Source organism: Ixodes scapularis, unplaced genomic scaffold (genome assembly GCF_016920785.2).
Source record: "Ixodes scapularis isolate PalLabHiFi unplaced genomic scaffold, ASM1692078v2 PGA_scaffold2__306_contigs__length_199485367, whole genome shotgun sequence".
Classification (NCBI taxonomy): Eukaryota; Metazoa; Arthropoda; class Arachnida; order Ixodida; family Ixodidae; genus Ixodes; species Ixodes scapularis.
The window spans coordinates 124,675,153-124,700,344 of record NW_024609857.1 but is presented as its reverse complement, the minus strand read 5'-3'; the positions used below and the strand labels follow the sequence as shown (position 1 = coordinate 124,700,344).

The 25,192-nt window shown below is 43.4% G+C and overlaps 1 protein-coding gene across 1 annotated transcript in view; it reads left to right on the top strand.

The window, feature by feature from the left end:
• LOC8036860 (protein 5NUC) overlaps positions 1-25,192 on the top strand; it is a 75,226-nt gene that overhangs the window by 6,643 nt on the left and 43,391 nt on the right. The window contains exons 2-3 of the mRNA XM_040216984.1: positions 12,519-12,656; positions 19,929-20,160. Coding sequence (XP_040072918.1) covers positions 12,519-12,656; positions 19,929-20,160 — 370 coding nt within the window. The remainder of the gene's footprint in view (positions 1-12,518; positions 12,657-19,928; positions 20,161-25,192) is intronic.

The following is a 25,192-nucleotide window of genomic DNA, read 5'->3' as shown; positions in this document are numbered from 1 at the left end:
ACTCACCCTCACCCTCACAGTTACACTCACCTTCAGCACTTCACTCACCCTCACTGAACCTCACGGCCCTCACGCACTCACCGCCCTCACCGCCCTCATGCCCCTCACGGCCCTCACGCCCCTCACCACCCACACGGCCCTCACGCCCCTCACTCACTCATGGCCCTCACGCCACTCACCGCCCTCACGCCACTCACCGCCCCCACGGCCCTCACCGCCCTCACCGCCCTCACCGCCCTCACGGCCCTGACGCACTCATAGCCCTCACCGTCCTCACCGCCCTCACCGCCCTCACGGCCCTCACGCACTCATAGCCCTCACGCCACTCACCGCCCTCACGGCCCTCACCGCCCTCACCGCCCTCACGGCCCTCACCGCCCTCACGGCCCTCACCGCCCTCACGGCTCTCACGCCACTCACCGCCCTCACGCCACTCATGGCCCTCACGCCACTCAGGCCAGCTTCAGATGGGGCAATTTCGCCCAGAAACTTTACGTCGCAACACCAGCAACACGCGCCGCCCGCGATCACACGCAGCAACCAATTGCTGCAATTTGCCATCGTCATCATAACATTTTATTTTTCTTGCACTATTTAGACACAATTACGCGTTATAAACGTGTTTTTATGCATTTAAATCTCGTTAAGAATACTAATGCACCTTTCTGAAACAGTTTATTTCCAAAAAACGATCGATTTCAAACGAGAACCAAGTCTTTCGGTGTCATCATCACCGGCACGAGGTATCACGTGAAAATTTTGCGTCCCTGATTAGATGCAGCCGCTTCAAACGTATTCGAATTGCTCCGAGTTGCTTTCTTATTTCGAGCCGGACCCGATCTCCGCAATTCGTGTCGATCTAGGGAAACCTAGAGAACAACCCGCCATGGACACCAAAATTGCTGAGAAAGATGCTCGATCTGAAGGGGGGCCTCACGCACTCACCGCCCTCACACCACCTCATGCACTCACCGCCCTCACGGCCCTCACGCCTCTCATGCCACTCACTGCCCTCACGCACTCATGGCCCTCACACCCCTCACGCACTCACCGCCCTCACACACTCATGCACTCATGGCCCTCACGCCACTCACCGCCCTCACGCCCCTCACGCACTCATGGCCCTCACCGCCCTCATGGCCCTCATGGCCCTCACGACCCTCACGGCCCTCACCGCCCTCACGGCCCTCACAGCCCTCACGGCCCTTACGGCCCTCACCGCCCTCACAGCCCTCACGGCCCTCACCGCCCTCACGGCCCTCACGGCCCTCACTCACCCTCACACTCATGAATTTTCCTGGTTCAGACACTCACTCACCCTCACCTCACCTGTGAAGATGAGGGTGAGTGAGGGTGAGTGAGGGCCCTCATGAGTGAGGTTTGCCGAGGTATGCCCTCATTACGTCACTTGCGACCCTCGTGACGTCGCTGGTCACGAGAAAAAAAATGTGACGTCTCGCGTGACCCTCGTGATGTCACCAGTGACGTCACTGGTGAACTTCGTTACGTTAGTGGTGGCCCTCGGGGCGTCACACGTGACCCTCGTGATGTTACTGGTGACCCTCGTGACGTCACTTGTGAAGTCACTCGTGACCGTTGTTCCGTCACTCGTGATGTCACTGGTGACTTTCATGATGTCACTGGTGGCCCTCGTCACGATACTGGTGATTCTCGTGACATCATTTGTGGCCCTCGTGACGTCACTGGTGACCCCCGTGATGTCACTCGTAACCCTCATGACGTCACTCGTTGCACTCCCGACGTCACTGGTGACCCTCGCGACTTCACTGGTGACCCTCGTGACGTCGCTGGTCACGAGAGAAAGAATGAAAAATGAAAATTTAGCGGGAAAAATTCGCCGCTAAATTTAGCGGAAAATATTTCCCGCTAAAGTTAGCGGAAAGAATTCCCCGCTAAACTTAGCGAAAAATTTCCCCGTTAAATTTAGCAGAAAATTTGTCCCACTAAATTAGGTGAAAAATATTCCCGCTGAAGTTAGCGGGAAAATTTCCCCGCTAATTTTAACGGGAAAGATTTCCCGCTGTATTTAGCGAAAAAAATTTGCTAAATTTAGCGGAAAAAGTTTCTCGCTAAATTTAGTGTAAAACTTTTCCCGCCAAATTTAGCTGGAAAAATTCCCCGCGCTAAATTTAGCGGAAACAGTTCCCCGCTAAATTCAATGGGAAAAATTTTCCGCTAAACTTAGCAAAATTTGCCCGCTAAATTTAGTGGAAAAAAATTCCACTGATTCTAGCACAAAAATTTCCCCGCAAAATTTAGCGGAAGAAATTCCCCGTTACAGGGGTTGTAAACGTCTTCGATTTTTTGTTGTTTTCTTTGATTCAGAGGAGGCACATGACATGGTCAGCCATTTTGGCGTATTGCAAGACTTGTTCAGTTTCGGTGTTCGAGGTTGCATGTTAGCTGCCATCCAAAGTTACTTGGAGCACCGTACTTTTTGTGTGAAGCTGGGGACAACACTTTCCAGAGAGCATCCAGGAGGATAAAGTCCTCCAGGGAGGCGTGCTTAGTGTCACTCTTTTCATCCTTAAGTTGAACTTAACGCTCTTGTAATACCACCTTCAGTACAATTTTCTATATATGTTGACGACATGCAGAACTCCGTCTCGTCCTGTATCTTGACGATTTGTGAACGTCTGGTTTAACTCACGGTAAAAAAACTTGACCAAATGGGCTGATAGAAATAGTTTTAGATTTTTGCCCCCCCCCCCCCCCCCCCAAAAAAAAAAAAAAAAAAAAAGCACGTGCTTGTTTTTTTTGTCGGCGTGGAATTTGCCATGATTCGTCTTTGAGTATGTGCGGCAGTCAAATTTCCATAAAAAGAGAATACAAGTTTCTGGATCTCATATTTGAATCAAAAGTGACTTTCATTCAACACATTGGAAGTCTAAAACTGAAATGTCTTCAACATCTCAACATTTTTAAGGCCTTATCGAATGTGTCATGGGGCTCAAACCAACTTTGTTTATTTTGCGTATATCGCCCTGTAGTTTGTTTCCTGCTTGATTATGGCTGCACAGTATATGGTTGAGCCAAGGCATAGGCTTAAAAGATGTTGGACCCAATTCACCATCAGGGGTTCCGATTAGTTCTTGGTGCGTTCAGCAGTTTCCCAATACCTAGTTTGTATGTAGAAGCCAATTAACCATCCCTGGAGTATAGAAGGATTGCACTGGACTTTATGTACTCCACGAGAGTCCGCTCGGTTGCTGAGCACCCTGATGGAAATAACATAGAGAACATTAGCTTCCAGATAACATTTCAAAACACCCCCTCTATAGTTCCTCCTTTTTCAATTGGGAATTGTAGCTCAGCAGAGTCTGCTGGGGTGAATGCAAAGGCTCCAGTAGATTAATACACTTCACAAATTGCCCCATGGGACTACTAAAACAATCACTGTGGAATGATCACTTTCCACCCCAACACAGTGCAATGTTTCCAGGTAACGTTCTAGCAATACGGAATTTTTTGGTCATTAGCCACATGCATGTAACGTTGCAGGTCACATTCCAGAAACGCTGCAGCAACATTCTGTGGTTCAGTACTCTCAATGTTCTTTTTATTCCTTGTTTATTTTTCATACCTCGTCAATTTCACGAATGCAACACGAATGTAGCAATCTAAACCAATCTGTATTAGGTGGCAAGAACATTTTTCGACGAGCAATCGAGCCATTAGTGTGTGCATGATTATTACTTTGCGTGTCACTTTTCTCTGTGTTCGTGTTTTCTTCTGGTCTGAGAGTGCGCAACGTTTTAGGTTTAAGGCTGTTTGTGGAACAATTATTATTATTGTCATTATTATGCCGAACGTTATCATTTTCTTTCAAATGCTCCCACTAACAAAGATCAGTAAGACACTATTTTAACCCTAGAGAGCGGGGTCAAGAAGGGCAACACGACACAGATCTTGTTTGGAGATCTGTGTCGAGTTGTCCTCCTTGTCTCCACTGTCCAGGGTTAAAATAATGTCGATACTCAACCAGCTCCCCTGCACATTTGCTTTAAAAAATAAGACACCACCTTTTTCGTGTGAGGTGCGTACTTTTCGCAGGAAACATTTGGTCAGCGTTTTGTGAAACACCCTGCGTATAGTGTAGCATTATGTGTGGACGAGACCAGCGGTATCAGCGTCGAATTTAATGAAAGGCTATTCTCAAAAATTCAAGAAAAGACGCGCCAGCTGGAGCAGGTCTGAAGAAGGCACCAGTGTAAAGATAATCGATGATGATAGTGCTTATGGTCATGACGAAACTTTATGTATGGAGATGAAGAGGGAAAATTCCATGAGCGTTTTTACAATATGTATCAACTATACAGAAGAAAACTTAAGAGGAAGACGTGGCCTGCCCTATTTCGAATATGGGTAGTATAGTGGACGTTTCGAGTGGGTCCTCGTTCGAAATGTCGTATTAAGCGTATACTTATATAATATCTTTGGGACTAGGCGTTTTATTCTTGGTGGCTTCATCCGCCCATTAGTTGTTATTTACTCATCTTCACCCATACATAATGTTACGAAGATGACGACAGACAGCTTCGCAATAACAAGAGACGAGTGCGCTACTTTCTTGCGCAATTCGTCCGCTACGCAGCTTCAGGGCAGCTCGTTAAGAAACAGAAAAAGAGAGGTTGGGGATCGTCCTCGCCTCCGTCACTTATGTGAATGATTATGATATTCAGGCTGTTTTTGTTTTTACCTGTACCATATACAGAAATGAAAAAAATAAATAAATGGGTGACCCTTATTTGGATGTGGTCTTCACTGCGTTTTTTACGCGCTCGGCGGACGTTAGACGGGCAATATTCATCACAGTCTGTCAGCTAATGAACTAAAATTGCGTAATAATAATTGGTTTTATGAGTCGTGTACCAATTGTGGCTAAAGGCAATCACTACTAATGATAAGTCCCTATAAAATTTGCAAGAAGACAATTGTCTGAGATATTTAGCGATACGTTTTTGAATGTTTGTCGGCAATTCAAAAAGTACGCGCACGAAGCGCTCCTCATTTTCCAGGTACAATAGTGACTTACCCGTGCCGGTCTCCTCTTTCTCTTCTTGGCAGCGCGTGGTAGGATGAAGCGTTGAACGAACGCTCCCTAGATAACCTCGAAGAGGCAGTCTCTCTTCTTCGCATTATTTAGGGCAATCCCAATCCACCCATCAGGCGCGCTTTTATGCCTGCACTTTCTGATCTGCGGACAAACATGCGAAAACGTTTGAAGAAATATACTTATAAATATCATTGGCTTTTCACCAATCCTATAAATTGATCTAGCCAGTATTGGTGACTGTCTTTAAAACTGAAATTGAAATACGACCCTTTAAACCAATACTTAAAAAGTTCATTCGACAATTTTAGTTAATTCACCAATGGATAGTGATAAATCTGGCTCCGTCACACGTCTACCGAGCCCATCAGCTAAAGCAATGTAAGAGTCACCGAGCCTTTTTTTCTAAATATGTTGTATGTAGGGAAAAACACACCTGTATATATCTGATAGAGAAATATAGACAAACCGGTGATTTGGCCCGAACAAATACGACCGAATTGCCTGCGCAAAAGGGCAAGCACTATATTCCGTTTCACCTTCAGTCCGAACGCAACAGACGCTAGGAGCTAACCCAGCCAATCCAGCGTTGAGAGAGTGTCTTGTGACCTTGAGCTCTCTGTGGCGCTCTGCCTAACCGGCAGGTCACGCGATTTTCTCCCGGCGCTGGATCGGCTGGGATAGCTCGTGGCGTCCAGTGCGCTCGGACTGAAGGTGGAACGGAGTATCGTATTTAGATTTCAGGAAGCTGCATGTCGCCGTCTTAGTAACAGTATCTCATATACTAAGGAGAGCGCAACGTTTTCTTAAAAAAAAAAAAAAATAACGTGGAGGAGCAAGGGGAAAGAACAAAGTCACGCGAGTACATTTATATACTTTGCTAGTGAATGCATCTTAAAACCCGTTCACACTCTTGCGACCTTTTAAAACTGAGTTCCTTGAAACCTCTTACAACGAGAGGACACAATGGCGCCATTTATTGGGTAGCAGTGTAAACTTGGCGGTCCGGCATATTTTCTGTTTCTCTCGCGCATTATCTTTTCTTTCTTGGCTCAAAAAAACTTATGTCAACGTTATAAACGAGCCTTTCTTATAGGCATTACGCAAATTTGACCTCGGAAACCCCGCAAAACCTTCGCTCTTGTGAAATGCAGTGGCAGGGTCACTGCATAGATGGCGCCAGCGTGCCAGCGTGTTGTCTCGTCCTAAGAAAATTTTAAGAGGTTTCAACAAGTCTCGTCTCTCTCGGTCGTACTCGGTTGCAACAGTGTGAACGGGCCTTTAATCCGCAAAAACGCAATGGCATTGGAACCGACTGCTTTTACGTAGTTAGAGCGGCTGGGCACGCACAGCCTCGAAGATTTCTCTTCTGAACTGAGAGGAGTGGCTGCCGCCATCTGTCGCCGCGGACAGTATTCGGGACACCGTAGACGGCCGTTTCTGTTGTTTTGGCGAATTCGGTGCCCCGCGTTTCGGCGGCAGCCCTCTCCCTCGGTGTACTACAAAAGCGCGACAGCGTGGACAGCGCGATACACATACGGTCTTTCAGACGCTGTCTGTTAACGCTGATAGGGGACGATTTGGCGCTGAATGCGCGCTGTCTAACGCAAATGAACAGAGTAGAGTGCATTATCCTAATGAAACCTTTGGTACCTCCCCGAATTGAGTGAGTTATCCTGAACCGATATGGCAGTGTCGTGTTATCGAAATGTCGCGAGGTTGCAGAAAAAGTGCGCAACACTTAGATGTCTTCTCGTTCGTGAAGCTTATGAATATTTGTCTTTGTTTCGGTACGGCGGACATAAAACAGCCTAACTTCGCCACTAAATAGCGCTAACAAGATTTCATTTTTTTTTTATTTTGGCACCTCCTGTGGCATATTTCAACAAAGGGCAACATGTCACTAGTTACTATTACTTTATTCAGCCGTGTGTGAAGCACCTTGTTTATGCAAGTTGTTTGATAGAACGCGGGTGAAATTTTTCTCGCGAAATCGACTCATCACAAAGAAGCACATTTGATGTCGTACTGGTGTCCGCCCATGAACCTAATCAAGAAAAGTATACTTTCGCGCTATTTGTTTCGCTATACTTTAGTAATTTACTATGCATTACTAGAACATAAATGTATACTTTAACTTAGAAATTCGCTGGACTTCATCGAGAACTATAAAACAAATTATTTTAGAATGGTATTAAATGCGTGCAACAGCTTAAGGCGTTGCGAACACAAAATTTAGTTTGGAGGAGTTTTATGGTTTGGGTTTGTATTAGATTTCATATTTGTACTAACGGTCCAGATCCCCGTAGCAAAAGCGTGTCAATAATGTGTGTCGTAATGCATTCTTCGTATGACGGAGGTGAACACAAGAATCAAAGCTTATTCTTGCAATGTCCATCATAGAGCACAGGTTTTCATTTCGACGTCGTCCGAAACGATTTCTTTCCCCCTCATAAGGGAAGCGGGGCGTTGATTGCGAGCACTGGGCACGGAGAGCAAAATCGCTGGCTCAAAAAAAAAAAAGCGTTCCTAAGAAAAAAAAAAATAAAATTGCGTTTAAATTTAGCGCTTTTATTTTAAGCGTGAATTCCGTTTATGTGAGGGACTTTATAAAAAATGCGGCTCGCTCTAGTGTGACGAAGAAGCGTTACATGCAAGTTAAGGTAACATAAAGCACACACAGCCTATTGCAACAGAGAACAAATTTGATGTTTGCGCTTAGCCGGCGTAAGAGTGCCTGATTTTAGGAAAGGCAATACTGGTTTACGCTGTAGATAAAACAAATTTTTCAGTGGAATACCACACGTAACCTGGTGTTTTTAACGTGCATCACGTAGTCGTGATACACGACTTTAATGTGGTGCGACGCTCATCCAGATCGAATGAGCGGGAGTGGAGATTGAACCCAGGATCCCTGATTCTGCAGCGCGAGCTTTCGCTACACGTGGTCAGAGCTGCGGGGCGCTAATACACTCGGCAGCCGGTCCCCCCAGCCTATATCAGATAGGCTTAAGTATCCGAAAATAACACGTAATTATTCATATAATATTATACGCCCTTATAATTAGGCGCAAGTAATTGTAACAAGCGAGTTTCCAAGCGGCCCAGTGGGAATCGAACCCCGAACCAGGGGCGGATCCAAGGGGGGGGGGGGGGGTGACTGGGGCGGCCGCCCCCCCCCCCCCTCCCCCCCGACAAAGTCGATCCCCCCCCTCCCACCTTCTCGAAGGGCAATTTGACATGGGTGAACCCCCCGGTGCACAAGAAAGAACAAATTTTCCGCCCCCCCCCCCCCCCCCCCCAACAAAAAAGAAAAAAAAACGGAGTTCTAGATCCGCTCCTGCTCCGAACCGTGTGACCCGCAGCCCTGCGGCTTTTCTTGAAGCATTTAAAGCGATGTGATGGAGAGGGCAAGCCGCGAGAGCAGGTATGACTTAATTAAGGATCGCGCACTCAATTGTGTTGGAGTGCGGCAAGAACCACTTGCGTCTTGTTAAGACTGCTTGCGTCGAGCTGTTGCTATGGCGACCCTTTCGACGAACCAGTGGGGAGGCGCAGTGCTGCACGACGCAACGCAGCGCAGCGCAGTCGACGCAGCTGTGTGAACGAGCCTTTGCGGGAGTCTGTGGGAACAGGCGACCGTCGGCGCGCGCATCTGGCTCCCGAAGCATGACGCCTTAGCAGTACCTCCTCACATAATCGCACAACTTTACCGGGCAGATTATAGAGCACCAACGAATATCGCAGTGGCCGTGTGACGTCCCGGCTTAGCACGGGAGACACCAGATAGATTAGTGGGCGCGATAAACCTGAACGAAGATTGAGGGTGCCGGTTAGCTGGTGAATATGAGGCAACATAACAAAACCTGAGACACAGGAACAAAAAGGCGGTACACAAGACCGTGTCAGACGCAGCTGAAAGTTGCCACCACGAAATACACATGGTCACTAGCTGCCCTATACGTTCCCTAAAGAGAGAACTAACCCAACGCACTGCACCCACTTCCACCTTTCCGTGACTCGGGTTTCATTGCGTTGTGATAAACCCCTTCACTCGCGATCACTTCGGGTACTACAAGGGGCTCCTTGTAAAATGTTTTTTCATGCTTAAAAATTTTGGGTCTCCAGCATGTGCCGTGGATGCATTATGCGTGCGTGATTATTTGTTATGCTTCATACATAACGTTTTTAAACCCTTATTGGTTTAAATGGCTTGTCCCACAGGGAGCACCTTTATTTGTGTTCCGAAACACCCTAAAAAAGTGCTGAAATATTGAACATGCTTAAAAAAACGTGTGGAGTTGAAACACCCTAAAATAGGTTGTTATGATCTAAAACCCTCATATGGTGCAATTTTCGTACACCTGTTATTTATTTTATTTTATTATATATTAAAAAAGGGGTTAATAAATTTTTTACACACTTAAGGTATATTGTGTGATACTTCGGAACACACATCAGAAATGATAGAATGAATGGAGCCAAAAGGCACAAGGGGCGACACCTATTGAATATCGTATGATAGTTTTAAGGACCGCTTCAAATGAACCACGAAAAACGACCGAAAATAAACCCTAATGCATTTGAACAGCTTCATTTTTTTTATTCCAGGAACACTTTATTACGCGTTCACTGAAACAATTTGCAACGCAGCTTTCTGCACTTTTTCACAAAGTTTAAGAAAATAAAACAAAGTGGACACAATAGCTAAAAAGATTGCGTGTAATCGAAACTCGCCAAAAGTATAGCTTAATTTATGCTCAAATATCCGCCACGCGCGCGTTCTTCTAAAGAAATACGCGCGCGCGCACGCACGCTCGTACCACTCTTTCACGAGTATTGTTTGTCATCCTTCCATAGTGGCGGCTCGAGTTTTCAGCCCCATCAGTTCACGATGTCTGAGACTCTACACACGCTAACTGGTTTCTGTAGCATAGATATGTTCTGCTGACGATAATTGCTCAAAATGAGGTAGGAGTTTTTTTCGCAACATCAACCGAGTCATTACGAAATCAACGACGACTGGTCACCGCTAGTTCTTGCTGAACCATGTAGTTGCATGCATCGCGCACAAGCTATCATGGACGAACGTGATGAAGCCACCAAAGGCAAGGCCGGTTCATTTATCTAGCAGAAGCATATCCACGGCATTCAATTCGGTAACCAACGCTTGTTGATATGAATCACCACCAGACCAGCCATTAGATGTTCGTAACATTGGCGTTTTGAGACATGAACACGATTTTGTAACCATCGGAGAGTTATACATTTGTGGTCATCATTATTGCGTTCATTCCGCTCGCTCTCTACTCGAATGAACCGTTCCTGTGTCATTTGATTTTCGAGACTTGTGTCTTCTCTAAAGCGCATTGTGGCAAAGCCTCTCCAAGTGGTGCACACTGATTACCTTGCTCGGTTGATGTGGATTTTATTAATACGTGTAATTGCCACGCCAAACTCAACATGCCGCAGATCACGTTCGGAACGCAAATGCTCTTGACTTTAAACTAATGCAAATGCTTCATACATATCACGATACTGTTAATGGCTAATCAAAGTCATTGACAAGGGGAGAACGACAAAAGAAGCTTCCGCTGTCACGCCTCCAGCACGCGTCATACCTTCGACAACGCTATGGAGTCTCGCGCACCTCGAGTGTGGGTGATCTGCCAAAGCATTGTCGAAGGCATGGAGCGCGTGCTGGGGGCATGGTGTTCGAAGGAGACACCTTGCTGTTTTCACTTTGTCAGTGACTATAGTGCTTTTTGTCCCTCGATCCCCATAATAAAACTTTAATGAAATCTAGCGGTCAGTGGAAAAGTGATCACAAAATGCACTAACGCAAAAAAGAAAAATCGCCGATGTCATATTTGCACAAACAGCGTTGAGCCATGACGGCGATACTGTTAGCACGAAGCCAACATGGGCGCTGTTTTGATATATTAGTTTGAAAAGACAATGGCGGGAATCATAATTTAGTAGATATGTTAATGTTCCGATTACTCAATCCGCCCCACAGCAGTCGTTAAGCCTTTAGAACCTAAAAAAAAAAACACAGAAAAAAACGCGATCGCTTGTTTGCACTAACGGTGTCTGGCGATGCACGTACTGGAATGTGACGGTGACGGCCAATCGCCCGATGATGCTTCTCTCGCTGCCCGTCGTCATTACAACGTTCGGTCAACCCAATAAACGTTTAGATTAGAAGTGTATTGGGTACTTTAACTACCACACCTTTTTTGCACGGTCAGGTGGAAGGTGATCCACTCTAATATCCACACATTTGCTTTCGAAATATTTACCTTAGCTGGTATATTTTAATTAAAGATCTGTTGCACGTCGTCAAAATATGGTATAGCGGCTACAATCAACACAACGAAAGTTCGCTCTGCGATATTCCATGAGAAACTAATAATCACTGAGAAGACCGAGATAACGTAAACCGGCTCAAAAGAGCGGCGTAAGTTCCACCCGTGAGCAGTATCAGCCTCTGCAGCTTGCGCGAGAAGTTAGTCATCGCGTAAGGCATGGGGGACTCATGGCAGCCTAAATTCGCGAGAAAGAATACGTCGGAGCATAATAAGGTCGTTTCAATTCAAGTATTGTTAAAGACATATTTTTCACGGGCTCAATATTTCGCGGGCTCAATATTTTGCGGGTTCAATATTTTGCGGGCTCAATATTTCGCGATTTAGATCAAAGCTGAAGTTTCGGGATATCTCGCGAATTCTAATTTTCGCGGCGCGGTGGGATCCTAATCCAAATTCCAATTGGTGAGCATTTTACCAGAATTGTTCGCGGGATCTATTTTTCGTGAATTGTAAGCGATTCGCGAAATTCGCGAAAGTTAGGTTCTCGCGAAAAATAACTCGTTTACAGTAATAAAATTGTAATATTTTGAAGGTCGCCGACACATTTGGGATTGAAATGTAGCGGCTAACGAAAATGTTTCGATAGATAATTAGTTAATTCTAGGTGAATAATTTGCTAATTACCACTATACCTGACGTCCACTGCGGTCGATAACGCTGACCATAATTAATCATTTATTATACGTAATGTTGTTTGTAAGAAAGAAAAACCTTCTCAGTTGTTGGTGAAAAAAGATAAAGAGCCGTAGTTTAACTGAAAAGCTTACAATGTTTGAAAAATCATTTCTTTCAGATATATCTTGAGAACAATATAAGAACGCAATTACATATCTTGTAGTTGTAAACTAATAATTCAAATCGTGATTGGTTTTTTTTCCCCTCCAAGAAACCTTTATTTTGAGTGTACTTCTGGGTGACATTCCATTAACTGTTTCATGACAAATTTCCAGCCTTTTTTTTTTAAACTAAGCCAAAAAAGTATATTTTCAATATGAGTCGCAGTACACTTAAAATAAAACAGGTATCAAATTAGCAGACTAAGTTTATAAAAAAAACACATCTTGCCCTTTTAGGTGAGGGAATTAAAGGATTCCGAAAGGAACCCGTTCTTCTTCAACGCTGGAGACTTCTATCAAGGCACCGTCTGGTACACCGTACTCAAATACAACATCGTAGCTCTGGCAATGGAAAACATGATGTACAATGCTGTGGTAAGTCAGAGAATTACTGTATTGGATAAATGTTCGCACACGTACTGCATTTATGTCCTTGTGTTCTATTTCTCTTCAGAACAATAATTTACATTTTGAAGATTGTCTAATACCACTACAATATTTGTCTATTATTCTCTAATTTTAACTAATTGTGACATCACTCACGGGCATAAAATATCGAATACTTCTTGTGTTCTTGCAAATGTCTGCTTCCGGTTAATTTTATTGACCAGCAACGAACAAGAAATGCGGCAGACACTCTAGTATTCCATATGATTGGGCATAAAACAGATGAAAATACAGCCTCTTCTGATCAAAAGAAGGCAACACCTAGTATGTAAATTAATCGTTGTCACTTTTGTTCCAACTATTTCCCTGATAAAAATTCTAGATCAAACTCTGCTGTGTTAGATTTTATAACCATTATTGATTTTAGGATTTGTTCTTCACAATACGTATTGCGAGAACCTCGTCGGGAACACTAGGACCGGAGGAAAAATAAGAAACATAATTAGCGTGAGGCACGTACGCTTGCCATGAGGGCGACTGCGGATGGTGGCACGGACCTCACGAGTTTTTTTCGTCGTCTTCCAGGATCGCGCTAACAGTGTGATAGCGATTTCGGAATGGAAACACAAGTTGATTTGACGCACATAAAATTCTGTCATGATGAGTTTTTACCCTAGTAATCATCTGACGATTACTGCATCTGAATGAGTGTTGTACGGAGTGAAAAGTCGTGCACTGTTCACGATAGACGAAAACTGCATGTATTAAAAATTCCATGAATATATTAAGTTACACTCTGGCTCTTAAGCAAGCGCACTTGTTCTACAGGTTGCTATTAAGTCAACGTTTTTACACTACGTACGACCAAAATGTTTGTGACGTTCCACCACTTATCAGATGAATATGCTATGTACAACACCAAACGTACCGGCAGTTAAATCAAAAGATCGGTCTAAAAATTCACAGAAGCCTGCAACGGGGGAATTGTTAGGCTGCTCAAATCTACGCTTGTGCCGTCTCCAAAGCTTCATATATCCCGGTAGCGGCACGATTCATTCTTTCTTATTGTTAACAGCTCAGAAGAGACAAAAATATTAAGCGAACGGAAAACAAGGTCCTCACATACTCTGTTTTTTTTTTTTTCCTTTCATTCCGCCTTCTCTGCGTTCTAAAATCACGAACTGTTAAACCAACGTCTACCTTGACTTCGCTTTTTGGATAATTTTACGTGCTGTACAGCTGCAACGGAAAAGAGTAGCACAAGTGACCGACGCTCGGAGCAGCAAAATGGCGACACGCGGTGCTATTGTTCCCGAGCGCGCCGATAGCGAGAGTGCAGTCACGTTCCATGTCTCAACGCGGGGGTGGCCGACAAAAAGCAGCCCATCCTAAAGCCCGTATTTCGAATGCTGTCTTATTCCTAAATTTTCTGCCGGCCACCCCCGCGTTGAGACATGGAACGTGACTGTCACTCTTGCTATCGGCGCGCTCCGGAACAATTGCGCCGCGTCTCGCTATTTTGCCGCTCCGGTCATCGGTCACTTGTGCTACTCTTTTTCCGTTGCAGCTGTACATCTGAACGTCACAATGCAAACAGCGGACGTTGGGGCACCACATATTTACGGAAAGGTCAATTCCCAACTAACCAACACATTAAATATATATATAAATATTTCCAGCACGAAGACTCATGTTAAGGATGGGATTTTATTTATTTGTATATTGAAAAAGTTAATTCAAGGAGAGTGTACGGGAATGCAAACTACGGCCATAAAACGCAAATAGAATCAACCGCGGTGTACTCGAAAGGTTCATTAGGGCAGAAAGGTGTATTCGAGAAGCAATTTGGTGACATGTGAATGAAGTTGTTCGGTCAAATATAACTTTCCATTGTTCTACCACAAAAGAAGAAAAACAAAAAGCTTCCTGTTGGCGACAAACTGTTTTGTAAATTAAAGCACACGCTTTCTTTGTTTCGTCATTATCTTCGCACTAAATCGGGAGAAATGTGAAAAGTTTGAAAGCACCGTGAAATTACTATTTTTTTTTTGAGTACAGTAGATTTAATAGTTTTGTTATAATAACCTAATATATTCTGAAGAACAGACTGTTTAAAACAAATTACGTACATTTCCATCCAAGTATGCTTCAGCAGCCTTGAAGTAACGAACAATTTTTCATTTATAATATTAAGTTGCCGAAGTGTAATAATCTAAAACCTGAGACGCGACGAAATAAATGAACGCACAATATGTCACAAAATATAACACGCAGCTGGGTTCATGTCGGGAACATTGGCAGATGGTGTCTGCTGGTGTTGTGGTGTCTGGGTTGGAGGTCAATCTTTCTGGGTTAGTTCCACAAAAGCTTTGCGAGGGCATGTCTTCAGGCTTCCCTCTTTTCTCTCTTTGTGGACTGTCATAAAGTTTTGTTTCCTTGCGAATATACCCAGGTGCGTTCAGATTTTGTGTCGTCTTATCTTTTATTCAATTTCTCCGTGTCTCAGGGTATAGACTATGAGCAGAACGTAAGGGCGCAGTTGAGCTGGTGTATATTAAACATCAAACTTCGTTAGACCTATATAGGTGAAACGAAGCGTTGTATCAATGATAGACTAGGTGAACATAAACGTTGTGTAAAAAACAAGGATCCGTATTCCGATGTGTCCAAGCATATTCAGGAGTGTAGGAATTGCGTGCCTTTGTGAAACTCTACCACCACAATTGTAAAAGGAAAAAACGACCACAAGTACCTGTTGAAAGAGTCAAACGCAATAACGAAGCATGGGAGTGCAGTGAACAAGCCTTCATTGTCTTTAGATGGGGAATATAAGCGATTTCTAAATCTCTAATGATATTGTAAACCTTCTTTTTTTTTTGTGTGTGTGTGTCGTTTTATAGCTGACTTTCTCAGTGAAAGGTCCAGTGCAATCTGTTAATTTCCCAGCGTTTTTTTTTTTTTGGATGTGTCATCGTTGGTGCTGTCAGTTCTTTTGTTGGTTTGACCCCATTGGTAGAGGTCCGGTGTCGTGCCTTTAGTAGAGAGAGTTGATGTCGTACCTTTTGTGGAGAGAGGTGATATAAAGAAGGGTTCCCTTTCCTTCCTTCTTCTTCCAGTCGTATATAAAGGGTGTTTTTCTCAATAAAGGTTTAGGTGTGTTTGAGAAGTTCTCCTTCTCTTTCTTGTCGTCGTCTGTTTTCCCTCAGTCTCGGGTTTTTCACTAAAATGTTTAGTATAGACTATGACGTTTCCTAATCAACTGGTCTGCATACTTTCGCTTCTTACTCAAGATCGCGTACAAAAAAAAAAAAAAAAAAATAGCGTCGTCGCCACCCCGCAAGCGCAGAACCCAAACCGTGCTTTAGGTTTTAAGTGGGCACGTCATTCTTAGGAAATAGATTGGGTAACCAACCCCGCGGAAGTCAAATATGAAATGGTAGCTCTCAAAACAGAGGCGTTGCGGCGTTCTGCCCCCTTCTAACCGCAACTTTCAGCATAAGATGGCATTGCACTACTCTGAGACGAATTTAAAACAGGCAGTGTTGAAGAGCCAGCGAGGTGGGTTACAACTACCAGCAATTTGCTGCCGCTGGCGACGGGCAAGAGCTCCTTGTCTAGAGAGATGCGAAACCGCTCGGGCCAAGCTGACGTGAGCGGTTGCGCTGGCACGAGTGGACACAACTGCTAGTGTGCAGTTAAGCAAATCTAAAATGTTAATCAGGACGGGAATAATTTTAAATACAGGACGTTTTGAGTTTCAGCTTTTAAGGTTTTTGCGACCTCAGATGTAGCCTCGAAGACGTGACGGTGTCTGCGACGTTCTGTTGTCATCCCAGTCAATCCAAATGCCTAACATGTATAGGTCCTCTGTGACGTCATGTGAAGCCAGAATATCACGTAAGACGGGGATGTCATATGACACCATGACGTGACAACTTGATGCCCTGTGACACTCTGGCGGTCTCCTGGCAGTGCCTGAAAAAAAGAGCGCAAAGAGGCATTATAAATTGCATTCATCTGGAACGACCTCGGGAAAAGCCGGAAGTAGCCAATTCTTTTGTTGGTGTTCTAGCAGTTCCAACGCGTATTAAAAGGTGGGTGTGCCATCATCTCGGTAGCGTTGCAAGCGCGAGGTACTGGAGTTTTGGCGGACGGGGGTGGTAAACTATACAAAAACCTTCTTTTGTAAACCGAAGCAACGTGCTATATATTAGAGCCAGCGTGGGCTAAATTTGCGTGCACTAATGTATTTTGACAAAAGAAAAAGACTAACATTGTTTTGCCATTGAATGTGCAATTTACACTAAAGAGAAGTGCTAGAATTTATCTGAAGTTAATGCCCGGAGTTTCGATACAGTGAGAAAATGTCAAACCTAGCAATCTATAGGGAAGTTAAAAATGAGAGAGCACGTACTTGCACAGTATGTCTTTTCAAACGCTACATATCAGTGCTGAAAAATTGCGAGCGAAGGATTACTTCCTATGACAGTGTATATGTCCAACCGCGGTTTCAAAGATTACCGCTGCGCAAACTTTCCTTTGGTTGCTATATTCCACAGGAAGGGTCTGTTGTGAAACACAAATGACTCGTGGCAGAGCACCAACTGCTTTAACAGCAGCTCCCAGGTTTAGTCCCTGCTCGTCAATGTCCGCTTTTCAACATCACTTATTAGCTATATTTTTCAGCGTTATTTACTGGCTACACACAAAGATTTATTACAAGAGAATAATTTTTTTGGCTGCTGCCGCGCGCTGTGGTGTTCGTTAAAGGGACACTGACACCCCCCAAAAAATATTTTTCATTTTTTGCCAGGCGCTTCATTATGGTGTCGGAGGACTACCCAATTAATATTTTGCAACAGAGTAGCGTATTTTTTTAATAAAGCCAAAAGACGCAACTGCTCGAAACCGAAACCGAAACCCGACGGAGGTCGGAGAAGTGGAGAGAAGAGAGTGGAGTGGCGGAAGTCACGTGGCTACACCCGACCGTGTTTTCTTTTTTTTTTTTTTTTTTTTTTTGTCTTTCTTCTTTTTGTAGCAGACGACATGCGGCGTACGGGAACTGTTCGCCGTGGGATTCTTTTGCAGTTATGTATGTTCCGCTCGTTGTTCTGTGCTCCAAGATGAGTTGTTTTGTACATTGAGGAGTTGGAGATGAGTAGTGAGTGCCCGTGGTGAATTTTGATCGGCTCCGAAAAGAATACACCCAAGATGTTGCGTGAAGAGCTGGCTCACATGTCCTGCGTCCGAAACAGAAGTGGCATTGTGCGACAGAGTTTCCGAAAGATCAACGGGATCGGGGCCAATGGCTGGCTGCATTTCCTGTAGACCATTTACGGGCACCTCGGAAAGCGGACGCTACCTGATTTATATGCTCCTTGCATTTTGTGGAAAGTGATTACATTGAGTTCGCAGGTGTCAAAAAGGAAATCCCATACCATTTAATTCAGCGACGTGTCGTCCACAACATTTGTTTCTTATTTTTGTTTGTTTCTTCAGTGATAATTGTAAAAAAAAAAAAAAAAGAAATGTAAACATCAGAAAATATTATAAAAAAAAGTTTCACGGGGGATCGAACCCGGTCCTACCGCGTGTGAAGCGGCCGTCTTACCCACTGAGCTCCTGGGGCATGTCGATACTGGGGGATCTCTTTCCTTAGTAACAATTCAGCCGATAAACTGTAAGTTGGAAAGTTTGCTGCCAATTTTTCTCTAGCAAAAGCACTCCAGGGTCGAAGTCGGGATGCACCACGCATTGGCGACATTCTCACCTAGTAAAGAAATCGTACGCGTGCATATTCAACTCGAAGTAGACACGTCGCGCTTGACGTTTGCGCGAGCGATGTCTTCAGCCACAAGAAGGGAGTAACGGCTCGGCGACGTCTTCGTGCAAATCGGCTTGGTGGTCGGGCGTGTCGTACGGCATGAATACCAATTCTTTTGAACAGTCCCAAATTTCTCTTTTAAAGGCGGACAAAATTCGCCGGTACCGCGAACGACAGTTCTGAAATAGAGGTCCCACGCCCGTCGTCCGCTGCCATCGCCGTCCCCGCGAGTCCCACGATACGCGAAACGACGCACGCACAGAATGCTTCCGGTTGTCTGTGGAACTTTTTTTTCAATCAACGTATTTGCAGGTTTTTAGAAGCCACAAAAAATGGGTTTCATATTTTTTTCTATTTTTAATATTGAGTGTGTCCCTTCAGTGACCCACGACTTTGATTAAATTTGGTGGTCGCATCGATACCTTAAAAAACGGCCCGTGACCGCGGAAAAGAGAGTGAGCGAGACTCGAACCGGCCAGTTCTTGATCGGCGGTTTTCGGGCGGAAAGAAACCGAATTTCGAGCCGCAAATTCTGTTCTGGGTAGTTGAGCTCTCATATGTCACGTACAACTAAAAACCTCGGCGAGCATAAATACCCTGTCAGTGTCCCTTTAACTAAAGAGATTACACCTTCACGCCAGGATCCCTGGCTTGAGCGCACGGCCTTGAGTAAGCGGCGCTTTGTTTCAGAAATCGCCACCACCATAAAGTAATAGGTTCTTTCTGCTCTGTGGTCGAGCGCTTTTGACCGACGGAGGAGGTCTGCTCTAAGTGTACCGGCAATCTCCAAGGTCATGGTAAAAATAATTACCAAATCCATTAAAACAAATGAATCCCAGTTTTTTGGCAGGCGAAAATATACTACCCGTCGCCGCAATCTTAAACATAGTGAAAATGCGATCAAACGTGAAAGTCAGAGAACATAATTACATTAAACAAATAAAAAATAAAGCAACAAAAAAATTCGCTATTAACCAATGTCCGCAAAAGCAGAGCATTGTTCAAATCAAATCTTTGCATTGTGGGCGCCCGTAGAATTAATATAGGTGGAAAAGGCTTGTCAGCAAAGAGGCCAATATTATTTTCTTTCTTTCTGACATATTTTTACTGAAATGAATGTTACAGGTGGCCGCAATAATATGTGATTTTGTTTTTACAATTATTAGGCTCAAGTGGACAAAGACCCACCAACAAAATACATCTCTCATATTTGACCCAGCTAACGTCATGTTCTAAAACTTTCGAATTCTCTGTTACACCTAACGGAGTTACACCTTTTTTGCGATGCGTAATTTATTTTTGGCCGGCAAAAAAAATGTAATAGAAAAAAAAAAAACGTGTTTAATGGTCGCTTGCAGATCTGGCAGATATAATTTTCTTGTTCCGAAAATGTGTATATATTTTCTATTATTTTGTTTCGTCTCTTTCACGTACAGTGTTTGGGCAACCACGAGTTCGATGATGGACCCGAAGGACTAGCTCCTTTTCTTGTTAGAATGGAAAAAGCAAACGTCACTGTGTTGGGAACCAACCTGGACACAAGCGAAGAGCCAGTATTTACGAACGATAACATCACGGTATTGAAGCATATAGTATACGAAGTTGAGGGCGTGAAGATTGGCGTAATGGGAGTTGTTACTACAGAAACACGAACAATCGCCAGACCAGGTTTGTGCTATTTGTGGCGCTTGTTATTGTTGTGTTCATGAAAGTGGTTGAATGTGCATAAACACTCTCTATCAGCAAGGTAAGGTTTATACATATATAACATTTTGTCAAAGGTATTGAGGAAGTTAACTGGATTGTCTTATAATTAACGCTAATCCATTGCGATGACAGTTATGCTGTTGAGATGATGCAAGTTGAAATGACTAAAAACAATATATTGTACCGGATATTGTTGAAAATTTTAGTTGTAATTATACTTTATATGAGTAGAAAAGATCCATGTCTGCAAGATTTAGATTTGAGACCGGAACTTGTGAGTGCTATGTTCAAAATGTTTCTTTGTTTTAACATGGAACTAATATTTGTTTTATTTTACGTGATGTAAAGGGCACATAAATTTATAATTCGATGTTAGAAACATGCTAGGGTTATTTACATGGGTTGATAAATTGAATTGCCATGCCTTTATGAAAGCTAGCATAGAGCGTTTTTTTTTTTGGTAAAAAAATGATTTTGTACTGAGTGAATTTGGGTTGTGGGATTTTGCCCCATGAAATTTCAAGATGTTATTTTTTACTGAAAAGAAAAAAAAAGGAGAAAGCAGCATCCTTTTAGCTTTTAATAATGGACGCTGACACCAAAGACGTCATCAGGATTTAGAGCTCCTATCGAGAGGTAGTGTAAACTATCGTTAATGTCACACGACTGGCAAGTGGGGCGCCAGCGTCAATTTAGAATAACGGTGTTTTCCTTTATATATTTTCCCTTTGTAAACTTCACCATTCATGATTTCCGTCAGGCAAAGATAGATTGTGGTGTCACGAATAAAAAATGAAAACGGAAATAATATTTAAAGGTGAATGTTCAATGAAGCGAACTTGTGCCTATAAATTAAAACTAAAGTAATCGAGCACGACGAAAAACCACGACGGAAAAGTGACTGACTCGAAGCAGTGCGATACTGCTGACTTGATACATGCAGTACTATCAAGACGGTTCTGACACAAAAACCACAGTCACAGCTACAAATAGGCTGCAAGTTTCCAGACGAGTAAAGATTCATAAAACAGAAGTACACATCCCAGCGTGGTTCAAATTCGTTCTTCCGCGTGGCAGCCGCGTGGGTTGCCAAGTCCGCAGGCAGGCGGCATTGCGCCATGTCGGGAACCTTTCGTGAAATGTTTCTGATTGTTTTCTTTTGCCTTAAGCATTAATTGTTGTTGTTTGTTTTTATAGCGGGCTTTTTTCATCGTTTGTTCTCCGTCATCGGCCGTCGTTGTTGTAATCGCCATCGTCGGTAGTCCTCGTAGGTCGTTGTCGTTTGTCGTCGGCAAAGGTTCATTGTCGTAGGCTTGTCGTCGTAGGTTCCTCATGAGAGTTTCATTGTCATAGGTTCGTCATCGTAGGTTAGTCGTCGTGATTTATTTTTGTGGTTCATTGTCACAGTTTGCCGCGGCAAACCGTGACAAGTGATTACTTTGTGAAGCGCTACCAATGATTCAATTTAAGATAATTAGTCAATTAACGCTACAATTATTCCTCCGCTTTTTTAAAACATTAGACCAGGGTCGCAATGTTCACTCAAGTGGTCTTAAATACATATATGCTAGCAAGAATAAAAGATCACTGTATATTTTACTGTTCGCACATATGTTTCATTTATTTATTTTTTACCATCGTTTTCAGAGGCTCTTCATTTATTTGCAAAAAAGTCAATAATTCGATGGTGTCATTTATAAGTGATAATTATTTAGCGCTATCCAAGATATTCCGATCACATTTTATAAAAAGAAAACCAGTTATACTATGTACAGTATTTCAGAGATTAGTGGTGGATACTAGCTCAACATGTCCCAGCTAGTGACAGCTGCACTTACTGCATGTCGCTCGTTTAAATTAGTAAATAACTAGTAACCCTCGAAAATAGTAACGTCTGCAGTTACCAACTTTGTACAGCGTGTCGCGTGTTTGAGGGAGTAAAAAGCTAATAAAAGGTAGTATCCATCAGAAAAAGGAAATGACTTCCACAGTTACTAACATTTTACTAGCTTTTCTTTAAGGAATGTAGCAAATGAGGGCGAACCACCAGGACAAGAAACGACGAAAAATCGCTACGACAAACCTTATATTGCCGCGCACGAGGCAATATAAGGTTTATATTTGATAAGATTGACCATCACCATCATGGCAATTCGTTTCTTTTTATTCAGTATATTCCAACACCTCACCTACGAGTCTGACTAGTGGCCCCTAAGGTGTAAGAAGGAATTTCAAGTTGAGTAACGCCACCCTCGTGACGTCGAACGTTTATCCGCATTTCTCGCATAGGCAAACAGATGGCGACGACATGTGACGTCAAATCACGTTACGAAATTCTCTTCTAGATTTGATGAGACAATCAACATCGTGCAACCTGACGTCAGGCGATGTGGCCACGTGGCCCAAACTCGCGGTGTCAAGTCGTCATGTAATGTGATGCCATGTCACGTAACCCTAATTTCTCCGCGAAATATAGCAGGTAAATAGACGGACGAAAGAACGGACAAATGTCTGGGTATATGGGGCTCTGTTAAAGTACATTCCAAGATTTGAAAGAGCAAAAAACCAATATAACGTTGAATACTAAGCAAGTTCTGCTTCTATCAGACATTCAAGCGGGATCAATAACATTTTGGTTGTTCATTAACAAAAAAAGTTATCGCATTGCAGGAGGTTGTTGATGCATTGCATTTAATTGTGCCCCTTATTGTGCACGCAAGTATGCCAATTAGTTCGCGTTAAATTAGAGCGAAGTTATTAAAGCATAAAATGGTTTAACGATAAATCCCCAATCCCGAAAGTTTGTGCGGTAGTCCGTACGTCAGTCCGTGAATTTTCAGCTACATTTAGCGGGAAAAAAGAATTGGTGCTTTGGTCACCTAACGTCAATTGATGTCACGTGACCTGACGTCACGGGATTAATACACCAATTAAGTTTCCCGCCAATATCGAGAGAGAAACTGACTTCACGTGACCTAACGTTACGTGACCTATAGATTAATTTTCATTGTCCGCTAAGTTTAACGGAAATTTGATATTGTGTGACTTGACCTTACAAGACCTATCCACCAATTTAGTTGCCTTGCTAAATTTAGCGTAAATTCTGACGTCACGTGACCTGATATGACGTGACCTATACGCCAATTCAGTTTCCTCGTTTAGTGTGGCGGGAAAATGAATGTCATGTCACCTAAACACGAACAGTTTTCCGCTAAATGTAGGAAGGAAATTGACGTCGTGTGACAAAAACACGTAAAAGAGACATCAATGCAATTTGAGCACTAAATATAGCAGGAATATGGACGTCACGGGATTTATGCTGCACTTTAGTTTCCTAGCTACATTTAGCGTGGAAATTGACGCCACGTGATGTATGCACCGGGTATTCGTGCTCAATTAGCAGGCCAATTGATAAAAAAATGTTTTCACTCCCCGAAACGGTTGTCTAATGTGTTCTAAATAATCTTAAAATATTCCTCCTTACATGCGTTATAGAACGTTGAAGATAAAAATCGCAGCCAATTTGTAATCTGGTGCGCATACCACGTTCTAAAAACTGCTAATCTTGTATGTCGATTGCCGGCGGAGTGCGAACTCCTTAAACATTTCCATGTGACACCGTGCAGTTTGGTGGAAGGAATACACCGACGGTTTACATGTTCTTTTCGCTTGTGTCCTGCGCTACGGCAGCCTAGAAACTTTATTATAACAGATTTTTTCGACAGAGAAGCTTTCCTTTGAGTATCATCAAGGACCTACCGTTTGTAAACTGCTTCCGTGCAAATTTCCCTAGAACAAATTTTGTTGAATCCAGCACGCTGTCTTTACGCAGAAGAGCTTGCCCCCGAACTCAAGGCAGTCCACCTTAAAATAATCCACATGAGGAAGAACTCAGAGTAAGATCTGCAATCCAAGCTGCAGTTAGACTATGCCCTGTCTAGTTAACGAAATGTCGCTCATGAAAGAAGGGTCGACCGCAAAAAACGCTACAACGTGCTGTGGCTTCCTCTTTTTGGTCCACTCGGCCCCGTAATGAGAGTTTCCTTTGGCTGGAAAAGAAGAAAGGCGGATGACAAGTTTGGACAACGTTCTATCACGAAAGTCGATGCTCTATTATCTAAAGCACATTATAAATAACTCTCTGAATTGCCCAATTTAGTCGTCTGCATTATCATTGTCGTTCGAAATTGGGAAAATGCTGCTCTCATTTTTTCAAGACTTCAGGTTTCCCGAGATAAAACGCACTTCTCAAATATTCCTATGCTGAAAGGTTTTGCCTGCGACCTTCAGGCGCCCGTTAGTTTAGTTTATTCGTGTATTTAATACCTTCTAAGAAGGTGTTCCGGCTTGTAAAAATAAACATATTTCTTAAAATGTCAGTATTAAAGAAAGAAAGAAAGAAAGTGCAGGTCAAGATTCTTCGATCGTCCTCCGCACCAACGCGCTCTTCATCCATCAGCACTTAAATTGTCCCACAAGTTCACATTAAAGTGTTCCGCAAACAAATCATACAGTAGTTCTCGTGAGAATTGGTCACCTAATCATGTTGCAGATTTCGTGAAAATGTGGAGCTCATGGAAGTGTTTTATCATCGCTGTCTTCTTCATCCTTGAAAGGCAAAACTACCGCTTTAAAGTAGCGGCGCAATGATATTCAATTCGAATGTTTTCACTTTACACGAGCTTAGTGGCACTAGTGGAACTCAAGGATACTTGCACGCAACGTCACTGGCCAAGAAACTCTTTTGTTTCGGTGTAATTTCAAGGACAAAAGCGATCATTTTCATTCAATCTCTTTTTTGCAAAATTTGATGACGTAACATGTGGATCGCAGTACACCCCAATGACGATATTTGAATGCGGTTCATAGATTAAGCCCGAGCATTGCCTGGGCACTCGATTTGGGCTTGTGATAATTACTAGCTCGAGAAGCATTTGGGTAGTGACCCGTGTCGGATCGCTGCAACGACGACAATACCCGAGCCATAACAATG